Raw genomic sequence first — 22316 nt, 5'->3', positions numbered from 1 at the left:
ATTGAAAATTTCGACAACTTGGCATCGCCGAAGACCAGGCTGACTCCTCATGCCAAGATGACGTAGGATTCCACATATCTGTCTTGGAGTTCAGGCCAAGATATATAGTCCGTTAAAACCGCCATCAAGGTGCTTTTTTCATGCCGTCTCCCGAATATTACGAGATCTCAACTTCGAATCCAAGGATGAACAAATATTTATGAATAAAATGGGCGAATTCCAAGGCCGCGACTATCCACGCTGCCGACTTGGCGGAAAGTGCATGTGGCCTTCGGTCAGCCTAATAGGTACCCGAGTCCGTAGCCCCTTTAGTCCACTCCGTTAGTCGGGGGTAAGTTTACACGGCTCCATGTTGGCCAGACGGGAGAACGGCCTTCGCACCTCGTTGAGATTTTACTAGTTTAAAAAGTAGCTTTTGACCTGTTTAGACAGTCAATCGGTCGAAGTGCGCACATCTGGACTGTTCAATTTCGTGTTTCAACAGCTACCTACCTAAATACCTAACTACTATACCACATATTTCCGTACAGTTATTTCGCATATTTCGAACAATGCGGAACTGTAGTGTATTGTTTGCTGCTCTCCTGACCGCCCCGTGGGCAGTAGCGCAAACCTTGCCTCCATCCCCAACCGCATCTGTCGGATGCCACGCTCACGAAGATCACTGGTGAGGCCACTTGGAGTTTTATTATCGAGCAAGTCTTTTACTAAACTAATTCCGATTAGGCATTGCGATGGACCAGCTTCAAGCACTGTCTCTGTGACCGCCTCTACCCAGAGTCTAGGGTCAAGCTCTACCACCACGTCTCCTATCAGCTCATCAACTAGCGAAGAACATGAAGAAGGAACTGGAAGTCTGGCGCCTAGTCCTACGGAGTCAGTTGGCTGCGAGCCTCATGGTGATCACTGGCATTGTGATGGAGCTGTAGTCACTAGTAGTACGTCGGCCGTCCAGTCAACGGCAACCGCCGGTGTTGAGAAACTAGGAATTGGCAATGCCGCAATGATAGGGGGGTTAGTCGTAGCTGCGGGAATGGGACTCTAGGTGCCATGTATTTCCATGATCTATCAAATACTCAGTGTATATAGAGTGGCAGGGCAATATAAACGCCTGGAGTCAGATAGTGTTGCCGATAACTGCGACCTGTATCCGATTTGGCGTATGATTTTGAGTCGTGCATATAGTGACATCGAAGCAATATACGCATAGTGGTCGCATATTGTAATGCACCATTCCGTTGCAAACAGCAATAGTTGCGTGTATCATTCACATATTCATATAGTTGCATTTTCGTCATCCCACATAATATGTGTGGTCATTCTTGTGCATGTTCCCCCTTTGACTAGCACACATGATCTTTCGAGATACGGTTTAATAATACTATATTACTATAAATCTTTGCGATGCCCTTCAGGGTCTTTGTCCAAGATATTCTTTACATAACAACATATAACTAAGAATTCATCATCGTCCAATTGAGACTCTTTTGGAAGCGACATTATATCTGCCTAGAAATTGAGGAATAGCCAAGGGCGCCGATGTGGGGAATAGGGGGTACTTAGAGCACCCATCGTGAGAACGCCGAGTGTGGTGCCAAGTACGACCTTCCAAGGATGGGATTAATGGAAACACCCTGATGGCCAGAAACGGTTTTGTGGTACATAAAATCACTTGCTATAGGCAGGTTGTCGGTCTTAAACTGTATTATGCGGCTCTGTTTATGATGTTAGGTGCTTCCTCGACAACTTCATCGAAAGGGTAGTTACGACTTTAATACCTAAAATCTACTTCACAAGTGAATTTATCCGGAAGTTGCATTGGATTGGACTCGGTCAAAATGTTTTACCTGCCGAATCGATTAGCCGCAGCGTCGTTCGTACTCTTTTCTTCATCCCATATAATACTTTATGTTATGGCATCGCATGTTTCTCCGAGACATAGGCAACAAGCTCCAATGGTTACGGGCCATTCGTATGCTATACTCCCTCGAGCGACTGAGACTTTCACCGCCGTGTCCGACTGCCATCAACATGAAGCTTCAGTGTAAGATAACAGTTAGTTTGACAAGGCTCATGTTCTATGCTGACAATTGCTAGCTTCTGTCTCCATGGCACAACGGAGCTTCAGGTAGTGGTACCCACAACGACAACAGCCGAAATTCCACCCAGTTATACTGGCTGTCATGGACATGATGATGAGTAGTAAGTCGACGAGCTCCATTATATCCATTAGGGGAGACTAATTTGCTAGCTTTTGTGTTGCGCCAGACGGCTCTGATGTCCAAGTCATCGGGTTTAACAGTGGAAGTTCGACTGGGGTTGATTCAGAGGAAGGAAGTACCAATAATGGAAGCGGAGGCCAAAATTGTCACTTTCATGCCGGCGTCGAGTAGGAAACTACCTATCTACCTAATCTGCTATCCTCATAATCTCTTTCTAACAATTTATAACAGACATTGTACCGATACTGAAAACGAACAGAGCCAAAGTATTGAGGAAAAGTGCTCGCGACGTGATCGCGAATACAATGTGCCCCTCAGAATTGGCCTTCTTTTCGTTATTCTCGTAACAAGTTTCATCGGTGAGCATTGAACGATTATTATCTAATTGGTTCCCGGAGCACGGTGATCTCATAGTTGATTTCAGGGGTTGCCGGGCCAATCTTTCTGAAGCCCGTTTTACCACGGAAGTTCCAAACAGTCTTTATAGTTCTAAAGCAATTCGGCACTGGAGTCGTCATAGCAACAGCATTTGTTCACGTAAGCTTTCAACTGGTACCAGCCACAAATCTATTAGTTACTGATACCCTTTGTCTAGCTCCTTACCCACGCACAATTGATGTTCAGCAATGAATGTATTGGCGAACTTCAGTATGAAGGAACGACGGCCGCAATTGTTATGGCAGGTTTGTTCCTTGCATTCACGGTAGAGACTATCAGTCATCGTCTAGCCCGAAAATTCTGGACAAGAAGTCGGTATAACGATGAAGTAGTCGGTGTTGCGGTACTAGAGGCTGGTATCATATTCCATTCTCTCCGTAAGTCAAATCTCGTAGCTACCTACCTACTATCTATAACTTGATCTAACCTGTAGTCTTAGTAATCGGTGTGACTCTAGTGGTTTCAGGGGATAGCTTCTTCATTACGCTCTTTGTGGTCATCCTCTTCCACCAGATGTTCGAAGGTATTGCTCTTGGAACTCGTATCGCCTCTGTTGGCCACCACATTAGAGACGAAACGCGAAACGCCGACCACACTCCACCAGTTATAACCGAATTCCTATCTGATCGAGGGCCGAAACCCACGAGCACTCCGGACTCAGTAGAAGAGAACAAGAACTGGAAATCGCTTTCTATGCCTAAGAAACTGCTCATGGCAGTTCCTTTTGCTTTGATTACCCCGATTGGTATGGCAATCGGTATCGGCGTGCTGAGGCAATTCAATGGAAACGACCCTAGCACGTTGATCGCTCTTGGCACGCTCGACGCGTTGTCTGCAGGCATACTCATCTGGGTTGGCGTGGTAGAGATGTGGGCGGGGGATTGGATGTTTGGCGAGTTAGCAAATGCAAGCTTTGCAGAGACCAGTCTCGCGGGCTTCGGGCTGATAGGAGGCCTGGTACTCATGTGCTTATTGGGAAAATGGGCGTGAATGGGCCGTCGCCATGCCGTATGCCTCTAGTAGTAGAGGCGTATTGGCCTTTACGTCTAGTGGATAGTATAACGCCTCATTATGATTAGAGACATTAATTATCATGAATTATAACGTAAACTTTGCTCAATGGGCTTATTTGATGAAATAGACGTGGGTTAAGTGTCATAGCAGCTACGTTAGAACGTTAAGTTGCTAGGAATTGATAGAAGCCAATAGGTAGTAAACAAACCCTTAAAATACGCGGCGCAGGCTTGCCGCCACCAAATATTCCACCATCATTGCCCCCCTTTCATTGATTTGTGACATCTAGGGTACTTATACCCCCGTCTTCGTCCCTAATTTGGCATTGATGCAGTGCAAATCAATTGATCGTTATTTTCTCTATGGTAGATCTCACAATGTCGTCATCCTTTCGATTCCTCAGTCTTCCCCCTGAGCTCAGACACATGATATACACAGAATATGTGTATATTGACGGCGGCTATGTACTTGATTCACCGGGCTGGAAACTCACGGGTGCCGGTAGGCCCAAACACCAGTTTGCGCTCCAGGGTACATGCAAATTCATACATGAAGAAATGCAAGGCCTCGCCCTTCGTCACAATACTATCACATTCTCTGCCCTGTGGTCTTGGTGGGAGAGCGTACAGGCGAGCCGCTGGCAAAGACTTATGTGCACTGGCCCGATGACGGCATTTGATCTCCAGATAATGATGGCGTGGTACAAGAGGGAGACAATCGATGATGATATGAGGGAACGTATAGCTCGTGATTACCCGTGCTTCTTGCCACATTTAGACTGGCTGAGAGGGCCACATCCTCCTATTCCCGCCAAGGACAACGACGACGACAGAGAAAAGATCTTCAACCAGCTCGGCGAGAGACCGTCGCTGTTCCGCAGCTACCTGTGGGATATCTTGGGCCCACACCCTAACGATTACTGTCGCGACTTCCCTTGGGCCATACTTCCCGCATCTGAACTTGATAAGCTAGCCTCTGATTTAGAAAAGAAGTATCGTAATAGATTCCCGGAAGAATCGTCTCGAACTAAGGAGTATTGGGAAGTTCCATCAGACGATCAACGGTGGAATTATCGATTCTCGGCAGCCGCGTATGCTATCGAGTTTCTTCGCCGGCATCCGTCTATTCGACGTCACATGGTCAGTATCTTGCCCGACTCTTGAGGCCTAAGGGGCTCATCCCAGAGGGCCTAGGGCGTTTACCGAAATATAAGCTGACAATTTAATAGCGAAAGATCATCCTGGACGAAAGCTACGTCTCGGTTGCATTTCCCGAGTGCCACGGAAGGGGACTTATTGAGTTCTGCGAAGAAAACCCTTATCTCCGCATCGAGCGTCGAGTTGATCTCTTCCCGACCGTGTTCTCAAGGCCTGCAGGTCCACGATCTAGCGATATTAGCGACCCACTTCGGAGTCCAACCGACCCTACAAGTGCCATAAGTCTCTGGATCAGTGAAGCCTTAGCTTTGCCTCCCGCCATCTCCCTGGTGTTCTCAGGGAGGCCGGTTCGCATGTTTGCCGAGTGGATATTCGAACATACAGTGATTCCCGACGCGCGCTCCCGGCACGCCCTCGAAGTAGCCTGCGCCCGCGGCATGTTCAGAGCTCCCCATCCCATGAGGGAATATCCACAGCTAGAGCCCCTTGAGCCGGGTGCTAAAGGCAGCTACTTCCACAGAGGAGTTGCTGATGCGATCCGGGAGATGGTTGAGAACCAGGGCAGTGAGACGGGTCAGATACGCTGCGACTTCGATCTTGGGCCCTCGTGGGATGTCGAAGAGATCATCCGCGAACGCAGTGGGTGGACTCGTAAAATGTGGCGGAAAAGCGGAAACTGGAAGACCTTCATCGACCACTGTGGCTGTCGCGAGATATTGGATTACGAGATGGTCAGTCTCTATGACATACCTGAAGAAGCTTACCTATAGGTTTCTGAATTGTATGATAGAAATTTAATTTATCACGCGTTTTTCTTCTAGTAATTACTTACTTCTCTATACCCCGCAGACTAAGAGGTATTGTGATAAGTTTGATAAATGTCCACTTGCTTCCTTACATCGCTAGGCGTATCTAGGTGTAACGCCCTCAGGACCTTGACGGGTATGGTTCGTATTGGAGCACGTGCTACTTGCAACCAAATAGTCGCTCGCGGAAGGATTTAGGAGCTGTGTAACCTTGCCGGATAGGATGAGATCAATTGGTCTCTGGACCTCAAACATTATTATCGTGTAACCAAGGGTCTTGAACCAATTGTTGCTTTTCTCGTCCACCCTCCCTCGGCCCTTTTTTCCTTACCTAGTAATCGCAACTCGTGCGCAAATTCAACTTCACCCTATTACATCTTGTTATCATATTGTCTAGCCCAATCTAACTTCTTCTAAGCTTAACTCGAATATTATGCCTTTTCTAGGTTCTTTGGTTTAACGAGTTCACGCCAACCTCGGGAGGCACTCCAACCGACTGTTTGCCATATCCGGTTTCACCAAATGAAAGCGGATAGACGACTGAGAAACGCTTGAGGGGTTGAGGAGGTCGAGATGTGAATAGCTCGTACATGGCTTGCTTACCTGGGTGCACTCGCTTAGCATGTTCTACCCCCTGTTTCGATGTCTTAGCTCTAGCGTACTTCGTACGTACGAGCGGAACCCCGGAAAATCCAGCAATATCTATCGAGAATGGCAGAATCATGAACTCAAAGAAGCTGTTCCCTTATGGTCCACTTCGTCCTGCCGCCGATGTAACCTTGCGACATTGGAAGCTACTGCTAGATGACCCAAGGATTCGGTCAGCTACTACGGCCATGTATGCGCCAGATGCTTGACTGGGAAGGATCCTGGAATGCGTCGAGATCTAGAAGCTTGTTATGATAGTTCCCGGTTTGCTTGTCGAAAGACGCTATCTATTATTTGAGTTTTTTTTCCCGCGAGCACGCCACGTACTGTTGGTGTTGCGTCAAGGTTGTGAAATTGTAACCTTCCCATCTTGGTCAATCTCATGCGCAACCCTGAATCTTTCTATGCAGTCAATTCATTTTTACCCGATGCACTTTACGCTATCTTTACCAATCAGCGTCGAGTGATACAGGTATGGAATCACCCCTCCGCAGGAATTCGTATGTATATTAAGGTCGTGGGGGTCCCTCAGCTGGGCCTCTGCGCGCCTGTATAGTTCTAGCCAGTCTGGCAACTTACATTACGAATCTTGGGGAGATAGCATCTGCCTATAATGGGTATTTACATTGTTTCAATTCATTAAGAGGTGTAACTAATATGTTTTGTAGCCGAAAACGTTGTTGGTCTCAATGTCCAGAAGGTCGCGGAGCCTGGCGCGGACCAGGGTGTTCACGCGGTGAAAGCCCCTGTTACTCCCGAAGTCAAGTCGCAGCCCGCGTCCCTGGAAGAAGCCAGTTCCGGCATCGACGACGAAGCCTACCCGCCTCCGACTGACGAGGAGCGAAAAACATTGCGGAAAGTTTTCGACTCGATCCCTCTGACGGCATGGTCCCTTTGCTTTGTGGAATTGGCGGAACGAGCTTCTTACTATGGCGTCAAAGCTGTCTTCAACAACTACATGCAGTTCCCTCTTCCTGAAGGTGGCCCTGGAACAGGAGCTATCGATCGAAGCAAGCCAAACTCGCACGCCGGCGCACTCAACCTTGGTCTTCAAACGGCATCTGCATTAGGTCTTTTGTTTACCTTTCTAGCCTATATCGTTCCCATCTTTGGGGCCTGGATCGCAGATACTTATCTTGGCCGATATAAGACTATCGTTTGGGGTGTGCTCCTCGGAGGTGTTGCCCATGTCATCATGGTAGGCGGTGCTGCACCGGCTCTGCTGCAGGCTGGAAAAGGAGTCGCACCCTTTATGATTAGGTAAGTTACTAGTTCTTTTCAAACCGAGAGCGAAAACGTATCATATGTAAGTAAAAGCTAATGACATATTACCTGAAGCTTTTTCCTTCTGGCTATAGGTGCTGGAATTTTCAAGCCGAATGTAGCACCCACCATAATTGACCAGTACAAGCACCAGCGCGAGTACACCAAGGTGCTAAAGTCTGGAGAGAAAGTGCTTGTTGACCCAGAAACGACCGTCAGCCATATCATGCTCATCTTCTACGCCTTTGTCAATATCGGTGCATTCTTCTCTATTGCCATCGTATACGTTGAGAAATACCACAGCTTTTGGTTAGCATTTTTACTACCGGGAATTGTGTACTTTTTACTTCCTATATTACTTGCAGTCATGTATAAGCGCACGATTAGGAAGCCACCTAACGGTTCAGACTTAACCAAGTTTATCAAGATCACAGTATTGGCGTTGAAGAAGAGCAAGGGCAATCTCTTCTCGAAAAATCTATGGCACAACGTACAGCCATCTATTTTAGCGGAACAAGGAACGCATGTCAGCTATTCAGAAAAGGACGTGGATGATGCGCGACGCTCTTGGCAAGCTGTCTCGATCTTCCTTTACGTCCCCATTTGGATCTTGAACGATGGCGGTGTCGGCGCCGTAGCAAGCAACCAAGGAGCCGCTATGACTTCTAATGGAGCTCCAAACGACTTACTAAATAATTTCAATCCTCTAGGTATGTCAATTCAAGGTTTCCTCTCTATCAATTGTTGCATTTGCTACGAGTAAGATCGATATCATTGAGCTTACTAAGCTTATTTACCCCTGAGCCCCTTATTCTCAGGTACCTGAGTACCTTCCTGTTACTAATCATTATTACTTACTCTAGTAATCATCGTGTTCTCGCCATTAATGGCCCAGGTCGTTTATCCGTTTCTCGAGCGAAAGAAAATTAAATTTGGACGCATAAGTCGAATGACTTTCGGCTTTAGCCTTGCTATCCTCTCCGGTGTAATTGGTGCCATCGTCCAATACCGCGTATACGAGACTAGTCCTTGGTGAGTGGCTCAACCTATATTTTCCTGCTAGAAGATAATAATTACTCACCATTTTCAAACAGCGGTTATTACGCTAGTACTTGCGATGATGTTTCGCCTATCTCGATCTGGTGGCAGATCCCCAATGTTGCACTCGGCGCTATATCAGAAATCTTCGTCAATGTCACCTCGTACGAACTGGCATATGCGCGCGCCCCCGAACACATGAAAGCCACTATCTTGGCTCTCTTCCTGTTTATGACGGCATTGAGCAGTGCGTTGGGCGAGATTTTGATCCCTGCTATTGTCGATCCAACGCTCGTATGGGCCTGGGCCGCGCCTGCGATTGCGCTCTTCGTCCAGACTGTCATCTTTCATTGGAGATATCGCAATCTCAACGACGATGCCTTCATGACCCATGAAGAAGATTTCCAACGATTACCTTCCGCGAATGACGAAAAAGCCGAACCGAAAGCGAATTAATTAGTCGGGCTCAATCGGAGGTCTCGGCAATGTAGGTACCTAACACGATGGAACTCCGTCAATTGAGGAAGTCTAGATCAGCCTTTTTGGTTTGACGTTTAATATATTGTATTCATCTCGTAATTATGTACCTAAGTAAAAAATGAGCTTCCGGCACAGTCCCAAGTTCCTAGTTTTTTGGCTACTGCTTCCACCCTCCGCGATTGCCAACACGGTACTGCTCCGAGGAGCAATATCTCGACTGCCAGCAGGAAGCTGCACCCGCCAGAAGAAGAAATTATTATCGAGAAGGTAAAAGACCTAGATGAAAGATGTTTTCCTCCCAAACTTGCTTGTATCGAAGATATGGCGAATCTTCTACTGGCCAAGCGTAGTGGTGGCAAAGTTGGAAGCAACTCGGCCTCGCGGTTCGTTTCACGACGATCTGAGCTCAAACCCCGTTTTCATCGAAGTGTAGATTATCAGAGAGTATCCTGCGAAGATGCTGCTATTTTTCGCAGATGGTTTAACCTTGATGCTGCCACAATTGATAATTTTCGTATCCAACCTGACGATATCTACAACTTTGACGTGACTGGGTTTATGATGGGAATTACCAGTACAGGACTGGTTGTTATGATGTCAGAAAGGCGCTCCAGAACTCACCAGGCGCAGCAAGGTGATAAGGAGTGGGCTACAGTAATTGCGTCAATCAAATTCCCTTGGTTGGGACATACCGCCGTTCATCATTGTGGCGGGGAAGGTTCACCTCGCATCCTAGTATCGCGATAGCAACATTCTCGGCGGCTGGGTGGTATCAATAACTAAAAATGGGTGAACTAATAATGAGAGATGCTTAGAATGGATTAAACACTTTGATTTCCATTCAAACAAGCATCAAGTAGGCACCAAACGCCTTCTGATATTAGGTGGCCACGAAGGTTACCACTCCGCCGAATTTGAGGAATACTGTATCAAAAACAAATCATCACTCTCTGTGTACCTCCTCACTCATTACACAAGCTTTAGCCTCTATATTTAGGCCTTTTCACTCCTTTAAAACGGGCCTACGGTCTTGTTATTGAAGGTCTAATGCACCGCTATATTACACCTATAGGAAAAAAAGACTTTTCTCCCGCGTTCAAGGAGTCGTATCAAAGAGTTTCCGGCGAAGCAAATATACGGGCTGGCTTCAAGGGAACTGGGCTAGTTCCTTTTAATCTAGTTTAAGTTATGGCGAAATTAGATATCGTGAAACTGCCTCGAACGCCTAGCCCGGGGATCGAACCTATCGCCACTCTTTGGGTTTCTTCAGCACCAAAAACCTATCACAGACGCAGTTTCTCAAGCTCAATTGATTCGAACCCATATCACAGATCATCAAAGTAGCTCACCAACTAAGATCACAGACGCCCTCGGTAAAATCAGGAAAACTACGTACAAGTTAATGCATGAGGTCACTTTATTGCGTCAGGAGGTGATCGGGCGTAGAGAGTCAAATGACCCACTTCGTAAGCGACGAAGAACTCAAAATAAACATCTACAGTCAGGAGGATCGATTACAGTAGCTACTGCACAAGCTATTAGAGAGCAAAAGGAGGGTGGTGGTGATCAAGATCAGGAAAAAGCTGGAAACGCCGGTTCTATGGCGCTATGCATATGCCGAAGTACCAACCCCGTATTGGCCGCTAACCGCCCGTTGCTCCCCGGCGCTCTAATCCCACTCAAGGAACAGGAACTATTCAAGAAAAGACGAAGCAATTTGCTGGAATATTAGGTGGCTGGGAGTCTACGCCCTGTATCCACAGGTATATAATGTACTATCTAACAGCCTATACCTACTTCTAGCAACTTAACCTTCTAATATACATCAATAATACTCATAGCTTGCGTCTATTTCAACACAATTAACTTTAAAAATGCATTTGTCGTATATAAGGTATCTTCGTGCAACGACGTCGTTGATTCTTACCTAGGTAGTCTTGTGGCTCCGCCTCATGGCATCCGGGAAGTATAAGCGAACTTCAACAACTACGATTATTCTGAGACATCGGCAATAATTTTTTTGCCTTTTGTCAATGAATGATCCAGCTATTGGGCATTTCTTTTGACGATGCAACCGAGGCTTGAAATGTGGCTGGCTTGATATTGATTGGAGACATGAGTCTCAACCACCAAAATGTACGGCTCGATAAATCAGAGTAAGCTTCGGCAGGGGCAAGAGTTATCTGCTAGGGTGTCGTAGAGATACAATTACCCACCCTTGAAAACGAAATGGTGAGAAAGCCTTGCTATAGGCCAATTAGGGGGGCGGAAACTACTTCTTAAGAGGTCTTCACGATCAAGACTAATGAACGTTATTGGTTATCTTAAGGCCACACAATTCGCTTATCAAAAGGTCTTTGTCCTGTGTTCACTGGTTTCAGGGGTGGTTGTGTTCCGACACTCTTAAAGATGACATTCTTGAATTCGAATAGACGTCATGAGTCTTATATTAGCAAAACATACATATCAATGAAGTGGCAGCTTACCGTACTACCTCTTTAAGGAACGGCTCACGGCTAAGATATCTCAAATCGGTATCAATACGCGCACTATCACGATTCTGGGCGTAATTCTGCCTATACTTGAGTTGACCCATTGCGGCCTTTTGGTAACTAACTACCTACTTATGTATAGTTCATTAAACTAATTTACATCTGATTGTCGATTTGTCATGTTCAATTGCAGTGATTTGATATGAACCAATATATTTAAACCACGTAAAAGCTGAAATTTTGTTCAGCACGCCAAAAAAACTGTAAGCGTTTCACGACTGTTGAAATCTGACGGGAAGTCCTAAACAGCGAAACTCGCATATATACGAAGTTCAAGCATCCTCACATAATACCATACGACTACCTATAGTACCTAGGTATAATACCTAAATTAGTCATTTTGTGTCAGGTGCTTTTGAAAAATTCGCGGATACGGCACAATCGGTGGCTTTCTTCCAATTGCGGCGAATGTACTCATCCGAAGGCTATGACGGCTTACCATTAGGGCTTACATGCCCAGATGTTCATCTACTTGGCCCGTTACACAAGTTTCGTCCTACATTCCCATCGTCAGTGGCGTGCTGGACTTGGCTTCCCGTTTCTAACGTCAGATACAGAGGATAATATCCTATTCAGCTTCATACGGCGTCCTATCAATCGAGCTCACCGCTGCTAGCTTACCTGTTCCCTGCAAGCATATCGTCCTTTTCTTCATAGCAGAGGAGGAATAATGCGCCGAGAGATAGCCCGGTCTCGAGAACCACTGCCGTCATTCGGTGAGGAGCGATGTGCTGGTCAGTTCCGGCGACTAGAATCGGCCATTGATATTGTCATGAGACGGAGCCAAGGGACTAAGAAACAGCGGCCTTATTGATTTGCGGTATGCATACGGGAAACACTCTTTGTATAGCCTGCTCCAAAGACTAGCCTCCAACAAAGCCTTTTAAAGCCACCAGAGCCATGGCGGTATCTTACGAGCTGATACCCTCCCTTTGGTGTAGGGATAAGTGCAGCTGGCTAAAATAGGGGTGGGACTCTCCATACAAGGCTGTGGATTTATTTGCGTCCGTCCCCAATTGCATTATTCCTTCGAGTGCTTGACTCCAAATCTCTCTTCAACGTATTTCGCTGCTAAGGCTAGCCAATATGGGTTTCTACGACGCCTGTAAAGCTGTTGCTGTATCCGTGACCGCTATCTTCACCTTACCGTTCCATCTTATAAACGATGGCTCAAACCAAGCCGTCCTTTCCCCTGGCGGCTTTCATATCAGAAAGGAGAACTTAACGTTCCCGGCACCCAATGGCCCAGACTCGGGCCCAGAGTTCATCTGTGATTATTCAAACCTCCAAGGCAACTGGACGTCATGTTCGACCCCGGACAACCGTTCATGCTGGATCAGGAACAGTGATACAGGACAAGAATTCAACACAACTACAGACTATGAGAATTTCGCCCCTACAGGGATCCTCCGAGAAGTAAGTAGCCCTACTTCCGTGATCATATTTTATCTAATCGACTTCGTAACAGTACTATCTAGAAGTCGACGAGATGGAGATTAATGGTGACGGTGTCCTAAACCCTGGAGGCAAGGTCTTCAATCAGACTTACCCCGGACCCTGGATCAAGGCTTGCTGGGGGGACACTATCAAGATCACCATCAAGAACAAGCTCCAGTATAACGGTACAACGATCCACTGGCACGGTATCAGGCAAAATGGAACTATGGAAATGGACGGTGTCAATGGTGTCACGCAGTGCCCTATCGCCCCAGGCGATAGCTTCACCTACGAATTTAAGGGTATGGAAGTCCATATTGCGCTTTCAGAATCTTTAGCTAAAACTTTTGCACGTCATTAAGCCGTTCAATATGGTACCTCGTGGTATCATTCACATTACTCTCTGCAATACGCAGACGGCCTAGCTGGGCCTATCACTATCTTCGGCCCATCATCGTCTAATTTCGATGAAGGAAGAGATCCTATACTAATCACCGATTGGAGCCATCACAGTGCATTCGAGGCCTGGCAGCGAGAACTCGTGCCTACTCCATCCCTGCCAAAGATGGATAGTGTGCTAATCAACGGAGTTGGTATGTTTCTATCTCTCAACTCTCCCTTAATCACTCCATTAGTTTCCTAACTTACCATTCGTAGGAAATTATGCCGGTAGCTACCCGCATGAGAGGTTCAACATGACCGTGACAAAAGTAAGGAGATACCCCTCAAGGAATATCAAGAGGAACTAATGATTACATTATAGGGCAAAAAATATATCCTGCGTGTCATCAATACATCCGTTGACACGACTTGGATCTTCAGCATTGATAACCACAACTTCACAGTGATGTCTTCGGACTTTGTTCCGGTTACCCCTTACAACGTGACACACCTTGTCATAGGAATTGGTAAATTGATTTTATCAACTCAATTATATGTACAATTACTAACATGTGTTACATTTGATAGGCCAAAGATACCACATCGTTCTGAATGCAATTCCTACCGACACTGATTCGTTACCTGCATCGGCTGATGGGAACTACTGGATTCGCACAGTCACAGCGGATGACTGCCAAGGATTCGAGACGGGGAATGCGCCTGACGAATGTCAGGGTATTAGTACTGGCTATGTAAAACTCGCTTTCATATTTTAACGGATATTGCGTTTTAATTAATAAAACCGCAAATAATTAATAAAAATGTCGAGGTACTTCCGTTTTATATATAATTTATATATAAATTGAAAGTAGTTTAATATATAATTATAATTTTTATATATATATAATAAAATTTAAATATTTAATTATATAATTATTTAAAATTAAATAATAAAATATAAAAAAAATTAAATAAAATATTAATAAAAATTAAATATAAGAAAATAATAATATTTAATAACTTTAATAATTTTAAAAATATAAATAAATATATTTTTTATTTAGTTAAAAGTTAAAAAATATTACGGAAATAATAATATAAATGTGTAAAGTTTTTTATAATAAAATAATAAAATAATGAAATAATTAATTAAAACGAGTAAAAGAAAATATAATTAAATAAAAACGGAAATAAATTATATAATAAATAATTTAATTATAAAACGAATTTAAAACGGTAAACCTTAAATATAAAAAAATAATTAAAACCATTAAAAGGGATAATTTTAAAACGATAATAATTAAAGCTTTTAAAAATAATAATATCCTTTAAAAAATCGAAAAATATATTAAGTTAAAAAATTAATAACCCAACATTAACTATTAAATCCCATTTTTAAAAAAAAATATTATAGAAAAACTTTAAGTAAAAAACCATTAAAATAAAAACACATTATTAGCGTAATATTTTTTTTTAAACTTAATAATTAATTTATCGGATATTTTAATTAATTTAAACTTAAGTTAAAAAAAAAAAAAAACTTTTTAAATATTAAAGAAAATTAAATAAAAAGAAGTTAAATATATTTTTAAAAATATTAAACTTTAAAAAGCTTTTAAAAAAATATATTCTTAATTAAATTTTTAAAAATATATAAAAAACCATTATATTAGGCTTTAATTATAATCGTAACGTAAAGTTTTATATTAAGTTATTATTTTAAAACTTTTTAAAAAATAATAATAATAATATTATTAAAACCAAATAAATTAAAAAAAGAAAAATCCTTTTTTAACGTATATAAACTTATTACATTATTAAATGTAATGGGGAAAATTATAAAAAAAGTAATAATAAAATAAATTATTACCGTAATAAAAAAAAACATATTTTCCCCGAAAAATAAATGGGAAATAAGGTATATAAATTTACCGAAATAATAATATAAATGGTTATTAAAAATATTTATTTAACGTAAAAATATAATGAAATAACGTTATTATTTTAATTAAATATATTAAAAATATTTAATAATGTAATATATTAAAAAATAACTTACATTTTCTATTAAAAAAGTTATTTTTCTTAAATAATTAAATAAATAATAAGTTTTATATACGATAAAAAAGTTAAGTTAATATTTAATAAAAAAAAAATAAAAAACTAATAAATTAAAGTTAAAATACTTTAAAAATTATTCCTGTTACTTATTTTATTTATTTTATATATAATTATTTTATATAAAAAATTAAAATAAAATAATATTTTAATAATAAAATTTATTAATAATATAAATTTATTAACCATTAATAAAAACCTTAAACATAATTATTAAAAATTAAAAAAAGTATATAAAAGGTGCGAAATGTTTTAACAAAAATAATAAAAATAAAAAAAAAAAATAATTATATAAATAATATAAAATACATTTACATAAAATAATAATATAAAAGATTTAAAATAAGGTTATTATATAATAATTAATATTATTTTATTATCGAAGTAACCTTAAATTTATTAAATAAATAAAAACATTTTTAACTTATAATTATTATATTTATAATATAAATATAAATCCCTTTATTATAATAATAATAATTTTTTATATTATTAAGTTTAAAAAGGATTATATAATTATTTTTATTAATATAAAAAAGCCTTTTATTAATTAAAATTTATATAAAGAAAAATTTATGTTATAAATTTATTATAAATAACTTTTTTTACTTTTTTTAATAATAAATTATAATTATATTTTTAACGATATTAACATAAATTTATTATAAATACCTCGGATTTTTTTTATATTATTAATTTGAAAGTTTTTTATATAAAATGTTTTTATATTACGCTTATAAACTTTTCACTTATTTATAATATTAAATTAAAATTTTTATGTTAATATTTTTAGTTTATAATAAAAATTTATATTCATTATAAAAATAAAAAAAATAAATATATTTATATAAATAATCCTTAAATAATATAATTTCGTTTTAACACCGTTTTATTATTAATTATTAATTAATTATTTTATTAAATTACTTTCGGTATAATAAGAAATTTCCTCGTTTTCATTTAAATTTTAAAATACGTAAAACCTTTTTTCGCTAAAATTAAAAAATACGTGTACTATTTTAATAATTACCTTAATAACATTTATTAATATTTTACCCACTTTTAAATTAAACTCGTTAATACCGTACATTAATTAAAGGTTAATTTTATAAAAACAAAAACTTAATATTATAAAACGTTTAAACTTTTTAAAATTAATGCCGTAAATACTTTAATTTATTATTTTAAATAAATTTAAAAATAAAAAAATATATTATAACGGTATTATTTTTAAAACTTATATTTTAATATAAAATATTTTTTTAATTTATTTTTTATATAAAAACGTTTTATTTTTTATTTATTATTATTAACTTATAAATAAATTATTAAAGGTTAAATTACATTTATTAATGTTTTATATTATTATATTTTTCTTAAAAATATAAAATATTTATATTAAAATATATATAAAATTAAATTTTATAAAAAGCTTAAAAAGTTATTAATAATTAAATTAAATATTTAATAAAATTATATTATTTTTAAAAAATATTTTTTTTTTTTAATAAAAAATTATAATTAAATATTATTAATGGTAATGTAAATATAATATAAATATAATACGAAATAATTGTTTTAATATTTTATTTTATTAATTATAATTTTTTAAAAAATTAATATTATTTTTTATTAATTAAAAGATTTATTTTATTAATTTTAAAGTTTATTTTAATATAAATATAAATATTAATTATTTTTTATAAGCTTTATTATAATGGTAATATATTTATTTTTTTTATTTACCGCTATTAATACGTAAATTATTTAATTTTTTTTCATTTAAATTATATTTATTCCTTTATTATTAATAATAATACTACTTTATATATTAAAAAAAAGTTTTTCTTTAAAATTCATTTTATTATTATGTTTACTTTTTTTAAATTAATTAAAGCATGTAAATAATTATTTTATATTAATAATTTCTTAAAAGTAATCCGCTTTTATAACGTTATTTTTTTATATATATACCGTTAATATTTTATAATTACTTATATAATATATAATTTCTTTTTATTTATTATTATAATTATATTTAAATATGTTTATATTTAAAATTTTTTTTTTAAATAAAAATGTTTTTAATTTTATTTTTTTTATTTAAACTTATAATAAATTAAGGTTTTATATTTTTATAAGTTATAATATTATTCTTTAATTATTATATCCTTGGGGGGGGGGGGGGGGGGGTTGCGGATGGGGGGGGGGGGGGTTTTTTTCGTTGGTTTTTATAATTTATTTTATTTTTTTAATATATTATTTTTTAAGTTAAAATTAAATTATTTTTTTAATTATTTTTCTTTAGCTTTATAATTATATTTAAAATTTATTAAAAGTGGAGCGCGATTTTGCTAGTTTTAGCTCGGTTTATATTTAAGGATTTATTTTATAATTTTATCCCCGGTTTTTTAAATTAATTTATTAAATTTTAAAAACTTAACTTTATTTTTAAATTCCATTAACCTTATATTTAAATATAAGTTAAGTGGTGGGTATTTTATTTTTAATTTTAATTATAATATAAATATGGTTTTATATATTTCGTTTATTTTTTATAAGTAAGTTAATTAAATGTTATAAAGTTTTTCCGTTATGTTTTTAACGTGATTATTTTTATTTAAAGTATATTATGCGGTTATTTTATATGTTATAACGTTATAACATTTTTTATTATTTTAATGTAAATTTCTTTTATTTTTAATACGTTGTATTTTTATATTAAAATTGTTAATTTAAAAAAAATATATTATTATTTTTTTATTTTTATTTTAATGATTTTTAAATATTTAAACCATTTAAGCTTATTACCTAATTATACTTTTAAAAACTTAACGTTTTTTATTAAGTTAATTATTATTTAAACGATATAATACGGTATAATTTTTATATTATAAAAAAATAAATTAATACATTTTATAAAAGTTTATTAATTTAATAAAACCTTAATAAAATTAAAGTAAACTTATATAATTAAAAAATAATAAATTATATTATTATATAACGGAAATAGAAAATAATTAAAGCGGGTTAAGTTTTTTTTAATATATAATTTTTATTTAAAAAATTGTTTCGTAATAATATTATATATTTTTTATATAATATATATTATATAATTATATATAATTAAATATTTATTTTATTATATAATTATTAAATAATAATTAAATTATTTTAATAAGTGTTTAAATAATAATTAAATTATTTTAATAAATGTTTATTTAAATAATAATTATATTATTTTAATAAATGTTTAAGTGATAATTAAGTTATTTTAATAAATGTTTGTTTAAAGGATAATTAAATTACTTTAATAAATGTTTATTTAAATAATAGTTAAATCATTTTAATAAATATTTATTTAAATAATAATTAAATTATTTTAATAAATGTTTATTTAAATAAGTAAGTAATAATTAAATTACTTTAATAAGTATTTACTTAAAAAATAATTAAGTTATTTTAATAAATGTTTACTTAAATAAATAAGTAATAATTAAATTATTTTAATAAATATTTAAATAATAATTAAAAAATACTTTAATAAATGTTTTAATAATAATTATTTACTTAGGTTATTAAATTTTTAAATCCTTAAAATAAATGTAAAACGGTTATTAGTTTATATGTTTATAAGTTAATTTTTAAAAATCTTTATATAAAATAATTTTTCGGAAAAATAAATAAAAAATTAAAAACTTTATAACTAAGTTTAAAAATTAATTAAAATTAATAAGTATATAAAAAAATAAATGGTTTATATTATATGTACTTACTTAATAATTATTTAATATTAATTTAATATTTAAATATTTATTTAAATATTAATTATTTGCTTTTTTTTTAATAAATAAATAATTAAATGGTTTTAAATATTTATAATAAATAAAAAAATTATTATAATATTTTTTAAATAAGTAAAAAAATTACTATAATAAATAAAAAGGTTATTATAATACTTTTTAAATAAATAAAAAAATTATTATAATAAATAAAAAAATTATTATAATAAATATTAATAAAAAAATTAAATTTTTATAAATTAATTTTAAAAATCTTTATATAAAATTAAAAATAATTAAGATATATAACCTTTATAATTAAATTAAATAATTAATTAAAGTTAATAAGTTATTAAAAAAACGGGTGGTTATTTAAATAAATTATAACGCGCTTTATTTATTTATTTAAAAAAATTTATTATTATTTAAATAAATAATAATTTTTTTTTATTTTTTAATGGTAATTAAAGTAAACTTTATAAATTTTAATTAATAATTAAATATAATTTCATTATAAAATATAAAAAGATTATTTTATCGAAAGTTATAAAAAGATTATTTAATAATATATTAAAACGGAATATTATTTTATTATTAATAAGTTATTTTTTTATTAAAATTAATAAAGGGAAAAGCGGTGAAATTTATTAAAAAAAACATAATATAATTTTTATAATAAAAATAAAATATTATAATTTTATTCGAAATTATTAAACTTAATATTAAAATAATAACCTTTTTATTTTAAGTTTTTTTTAAAGTTTATTTCTTTTAATTTATTATTAATAACATTTTTAATTAATGTTTTTAAAATAACTTAAATATTAATTTCATTAATATTAAAAATTTATAATAAAGTTTTTTATTTATTATAAAACATCTTATATTTTTATTATATATAAGTAATTTTTTTATAATAATAAACATTAATTATTTCATTAATAAACGCGAAATTTAATTTATATAAAAACATATAAATAAAAGTATCTTAAAAAAACTTTATCCATTAATTTTAAAACGCGTTACGGTTATATCGGTTAAGGTATATTATATTAATTCTTTTTTACGTAATAAAGTAATTAAGTTTTATAACATATATTTTAATAATATTATTTTTATAATATTAAAAAAATTTACGTAATTTACGTTAAAAATAATAAAAATAACGGAAAAAATTTACATTATTTAAAAAAGGTTTATACCGTTAAAAAATCTTTCGATTTATTATTAATTTAAGTGTTATTTAAATATTTATTAACCACCGATATAATATAGTTTTTTTTATTTATTAAATTTTTTTATTATAACGTTCGCTTTTAATATATTACCGAATTCGTTATTATTTATTATTAATTATTATACGAAAACGGTTATTATTAATAATAATTAATCCGTTATAATATATAACCTTTTTTTTATTTATATATTATTATTATTAAATTATAATAAAACGAATCTTTTAAAATTTTTTTATTATAATAAAACCGTTAATAATTATTATATATAAAGTTTTCTTAACTTTTTATTATATATATAATATAATTAAAAACAAGGGGATTTAATTAATTTCAGCTCATTTAATATATAAATCGACGTATTTATTATATTTTTTAATTATTCGTAAATTCATTAAAAAAGTAATTATATTTAATTAATTAATAATAAAATATTTATATAATATTATAAATATTTTAAATAATTCCTTAAATTAACCGGGAATAAAAATAATATACTTTAATTTATTTTAATAACATATAATTAAAGGGGTTAAAAATAAAAAATTTTAAAATTAATTTAATATAAAGTTTAAATAATAAGGTAAAATTTTATATTAATATTATGTATTTTAAATATTATACCGCGTGAATATTATATCGTATACATAATAATATTTAGTTAAAAAATTAACTTTCTTAAAGTTATATATATTTTATTAAACGAAATAAATAAATTATTATTAAAATTAAAACTTTAAAATATTAAAAAAACCTTTATTTAATAATTATATTAAATACGTAATATATAACGGTAATAAAAACATTATAATATTCGCTTTATTAATTATATTAAAAAACTTAATTATAAAATAACTTTCATAATTATTAAAAATTAAAAAATATATTTTTTTTAATTTTCGTAATATTATATATTAAATGAAATAATTAAGCCATTCCAAAGTTATTATATTATTTATTTAATTATTATCGTTAATAATTAAAATTATTTTATCTTTAAAATAATTAATAAACCAGCTTTTAAATATTTAATAACTTAAGAAAATTAAAAATAAAAAAATCGTTAATCTTATAATAAAATAAATTTTAATAATAATAATAAATATTTTAAAATTAAAATTAATTAAATAAAACTTAGTAATATTAATTTAAATCCATAATTAAACACCGTTAATATAATTAATTTTAAAATTAATTTTATTTATATTATATATATTTTTAAATTTAATATTATTTTTTAATATTATATATTTTAAATCGTTAAATTATTAATAAATAATAACATAATTATTAATTAATTTACATGTTACTAATATTAATTAACTATGAATACGTTTAAAAATAACGTAATTTCGTTATAAAAAACATATTATTTATTATTAATAAAAATATTTAAATTAAAAGCGTAAATTTTAATTAACATTAATAACTTAATTAATAATATATTATATAAATTACGTATTAATATAATAACTAACTTTAATTAATTAATAAAATTATATATAAAAAACCATTTTTTAAAAAAGGGTAAAAACTTAATTATTTCCCCCGTTTTTATTATATAAATAAGTGCCGTAATAATAATTACATATACGGTAATATAAAACGTTAAAATAATAAACAACTTTTATTATTAACTTAAAATAATTTTTTTTAAAAGCTTAAATAATTAATTAAATTTTAATTTTAATGAAATTATTAAAAACTATAATAAATAAAACCGTAAAAATAAAAAGGGAAATAAA

At 33.4% G+C, this 22316-nt stretch overlaps 6 protein-coding genes across 6 annotated transcripts; all 6 read left to right on the top strand.

Moving 5' to 3' along the window:
• The first annotated feature begins 121 nt into the window (after positions 1-121).
• On the top strand, positions 122-1057 carry F4807DRAFT_238144 (uncharacterized protein). Its single transcript, XM_047994251.1, has 2 exons — positions 122-667; positions 727-1057. Exons 1-2 carry the CDS (start codon positions 552-554, stop codon positions 1043-1045), a joined length of 435 nt encoding a protein of 144 aa, XP_047850642.1. The 5' UTR covers positions 122-551; the 3' UTR covers positions 1046-1057.
• A 662-nt stretch (positions 1058-1719) lies between these two features.
• F4807DRAFT_439920 (Zip-domain-containing protein) lies at positions 1720-3763 on the top strand. The gene is made up of 7 exons (XM_047999255.1): positions 1720-2044; positions 2098-2202; positions 2252-2389; positions 2454-2581; positions 2647-2759; positions 2818-3037; positions 3100-3763. The coding sequence occupies exons 1-7, from the start codon at positions 1839-1841 to the stop codon at positions 3648-3650; spliced, it is 1461 nt and encodes a 486-aa protein (XP_047850641.1). The 5' UTR covers positions 1720-1838; the 3' UTR covers positions 3651-3763.
• A 51-nt stretch (positions 3764-3814) lies between these two features.
• F4807DRAFT_237823 (uncharacterized protein) lies at positions 3815-5011 on the top strand. Its single transcript, XM_047994246.1, has one exon. It carries the CDS (start codon positions 4037-4039, stop codon positions 4835-4837), a length of 801 nt encoding a protein of 266 aa, XP_047850640.1. The 5' UTR covers positions 3815-4036; the 3' UTR covers positions 4838-5011.
• On the top strand, positions 5012-5667 carry F4807DRAFT_237824 (uncharacterized protein). Its single transcript, XM_047994247.1, has one exon. It carries the CDS (start codon positions 5185-5187, stop codon positions 5599-5601), a length of 417 nt encoding a protein of 138 aa, XP_047850639.1. The 5' UTR covers positions 5012-5184; the 3' UTR covers positions 5602-5667.
• A 1307-nt stretch (positions 5668-6974) lies between these two features.
• On the top strand, positions 6975-9215 carry F4807DRAFT_470335 (POT family protein; the record flags this gene model as incomplete). The annotated part of the gene is made up of 5 exons (XM_048002806.1): positions 6975-7021; positions 7081-7545; positions 7624-8258; positions 8412-8580; positions 8643-9215. 5 exons carry the CDS (start codon positions 6975-6977, stop codon positions 9040-9042), a joined length of 1716 nt encoding a protein of 571 aa, XP_047850638.1. The 3' UTR covers positions 9043-9215.
• A 3378-nt stretch (positions 9216-12593) lies between these two features.
• Positions 12594-15627, top strand: F4807DRAFT_470333 (multicopper oxidase-domain-containing protein; the record flags this gene model as incomplete). Its single annotated transcript, XM_048002805.1, has 7 exons — positions 12594-13034; positions 13087-13357; positions 13418-13648; positions 13713-13765; positions 13819-13963; positions 14025-14165; positions 15614-15627. Exons 1-7 carry the CDS (start codon positions 12705-12707, stop codon positions 15625-15627), a joined length of 1185 nt encoding a protein of 394 aa, XP_047850637.1. The 5' UTR covers positions 12594-12704.
• Between the last annotated feature and the right edge of the window lie 6689 nt (positions 15628-22316).

This window comes from Annulohypoxylon truncatum (assembly GCF_022578515.1).
Source record: "Annulohypoxylon truncatum strain CBS 140777 unplaced genomic scaffold F4807scaffold_36, whole genome shotgun sequence".
NCBI lineage: Eukaryota > Fungi > Ascomycota > Sordariomycetes > Xylariales > Hypoxylaceae > Annulohypoxylon > Annulohypoxylon truncatum.
Note: the sequence above shows the minus strand (reverse complement) of the source record. Positions and strands in the feature narration are given on the sequence as shown.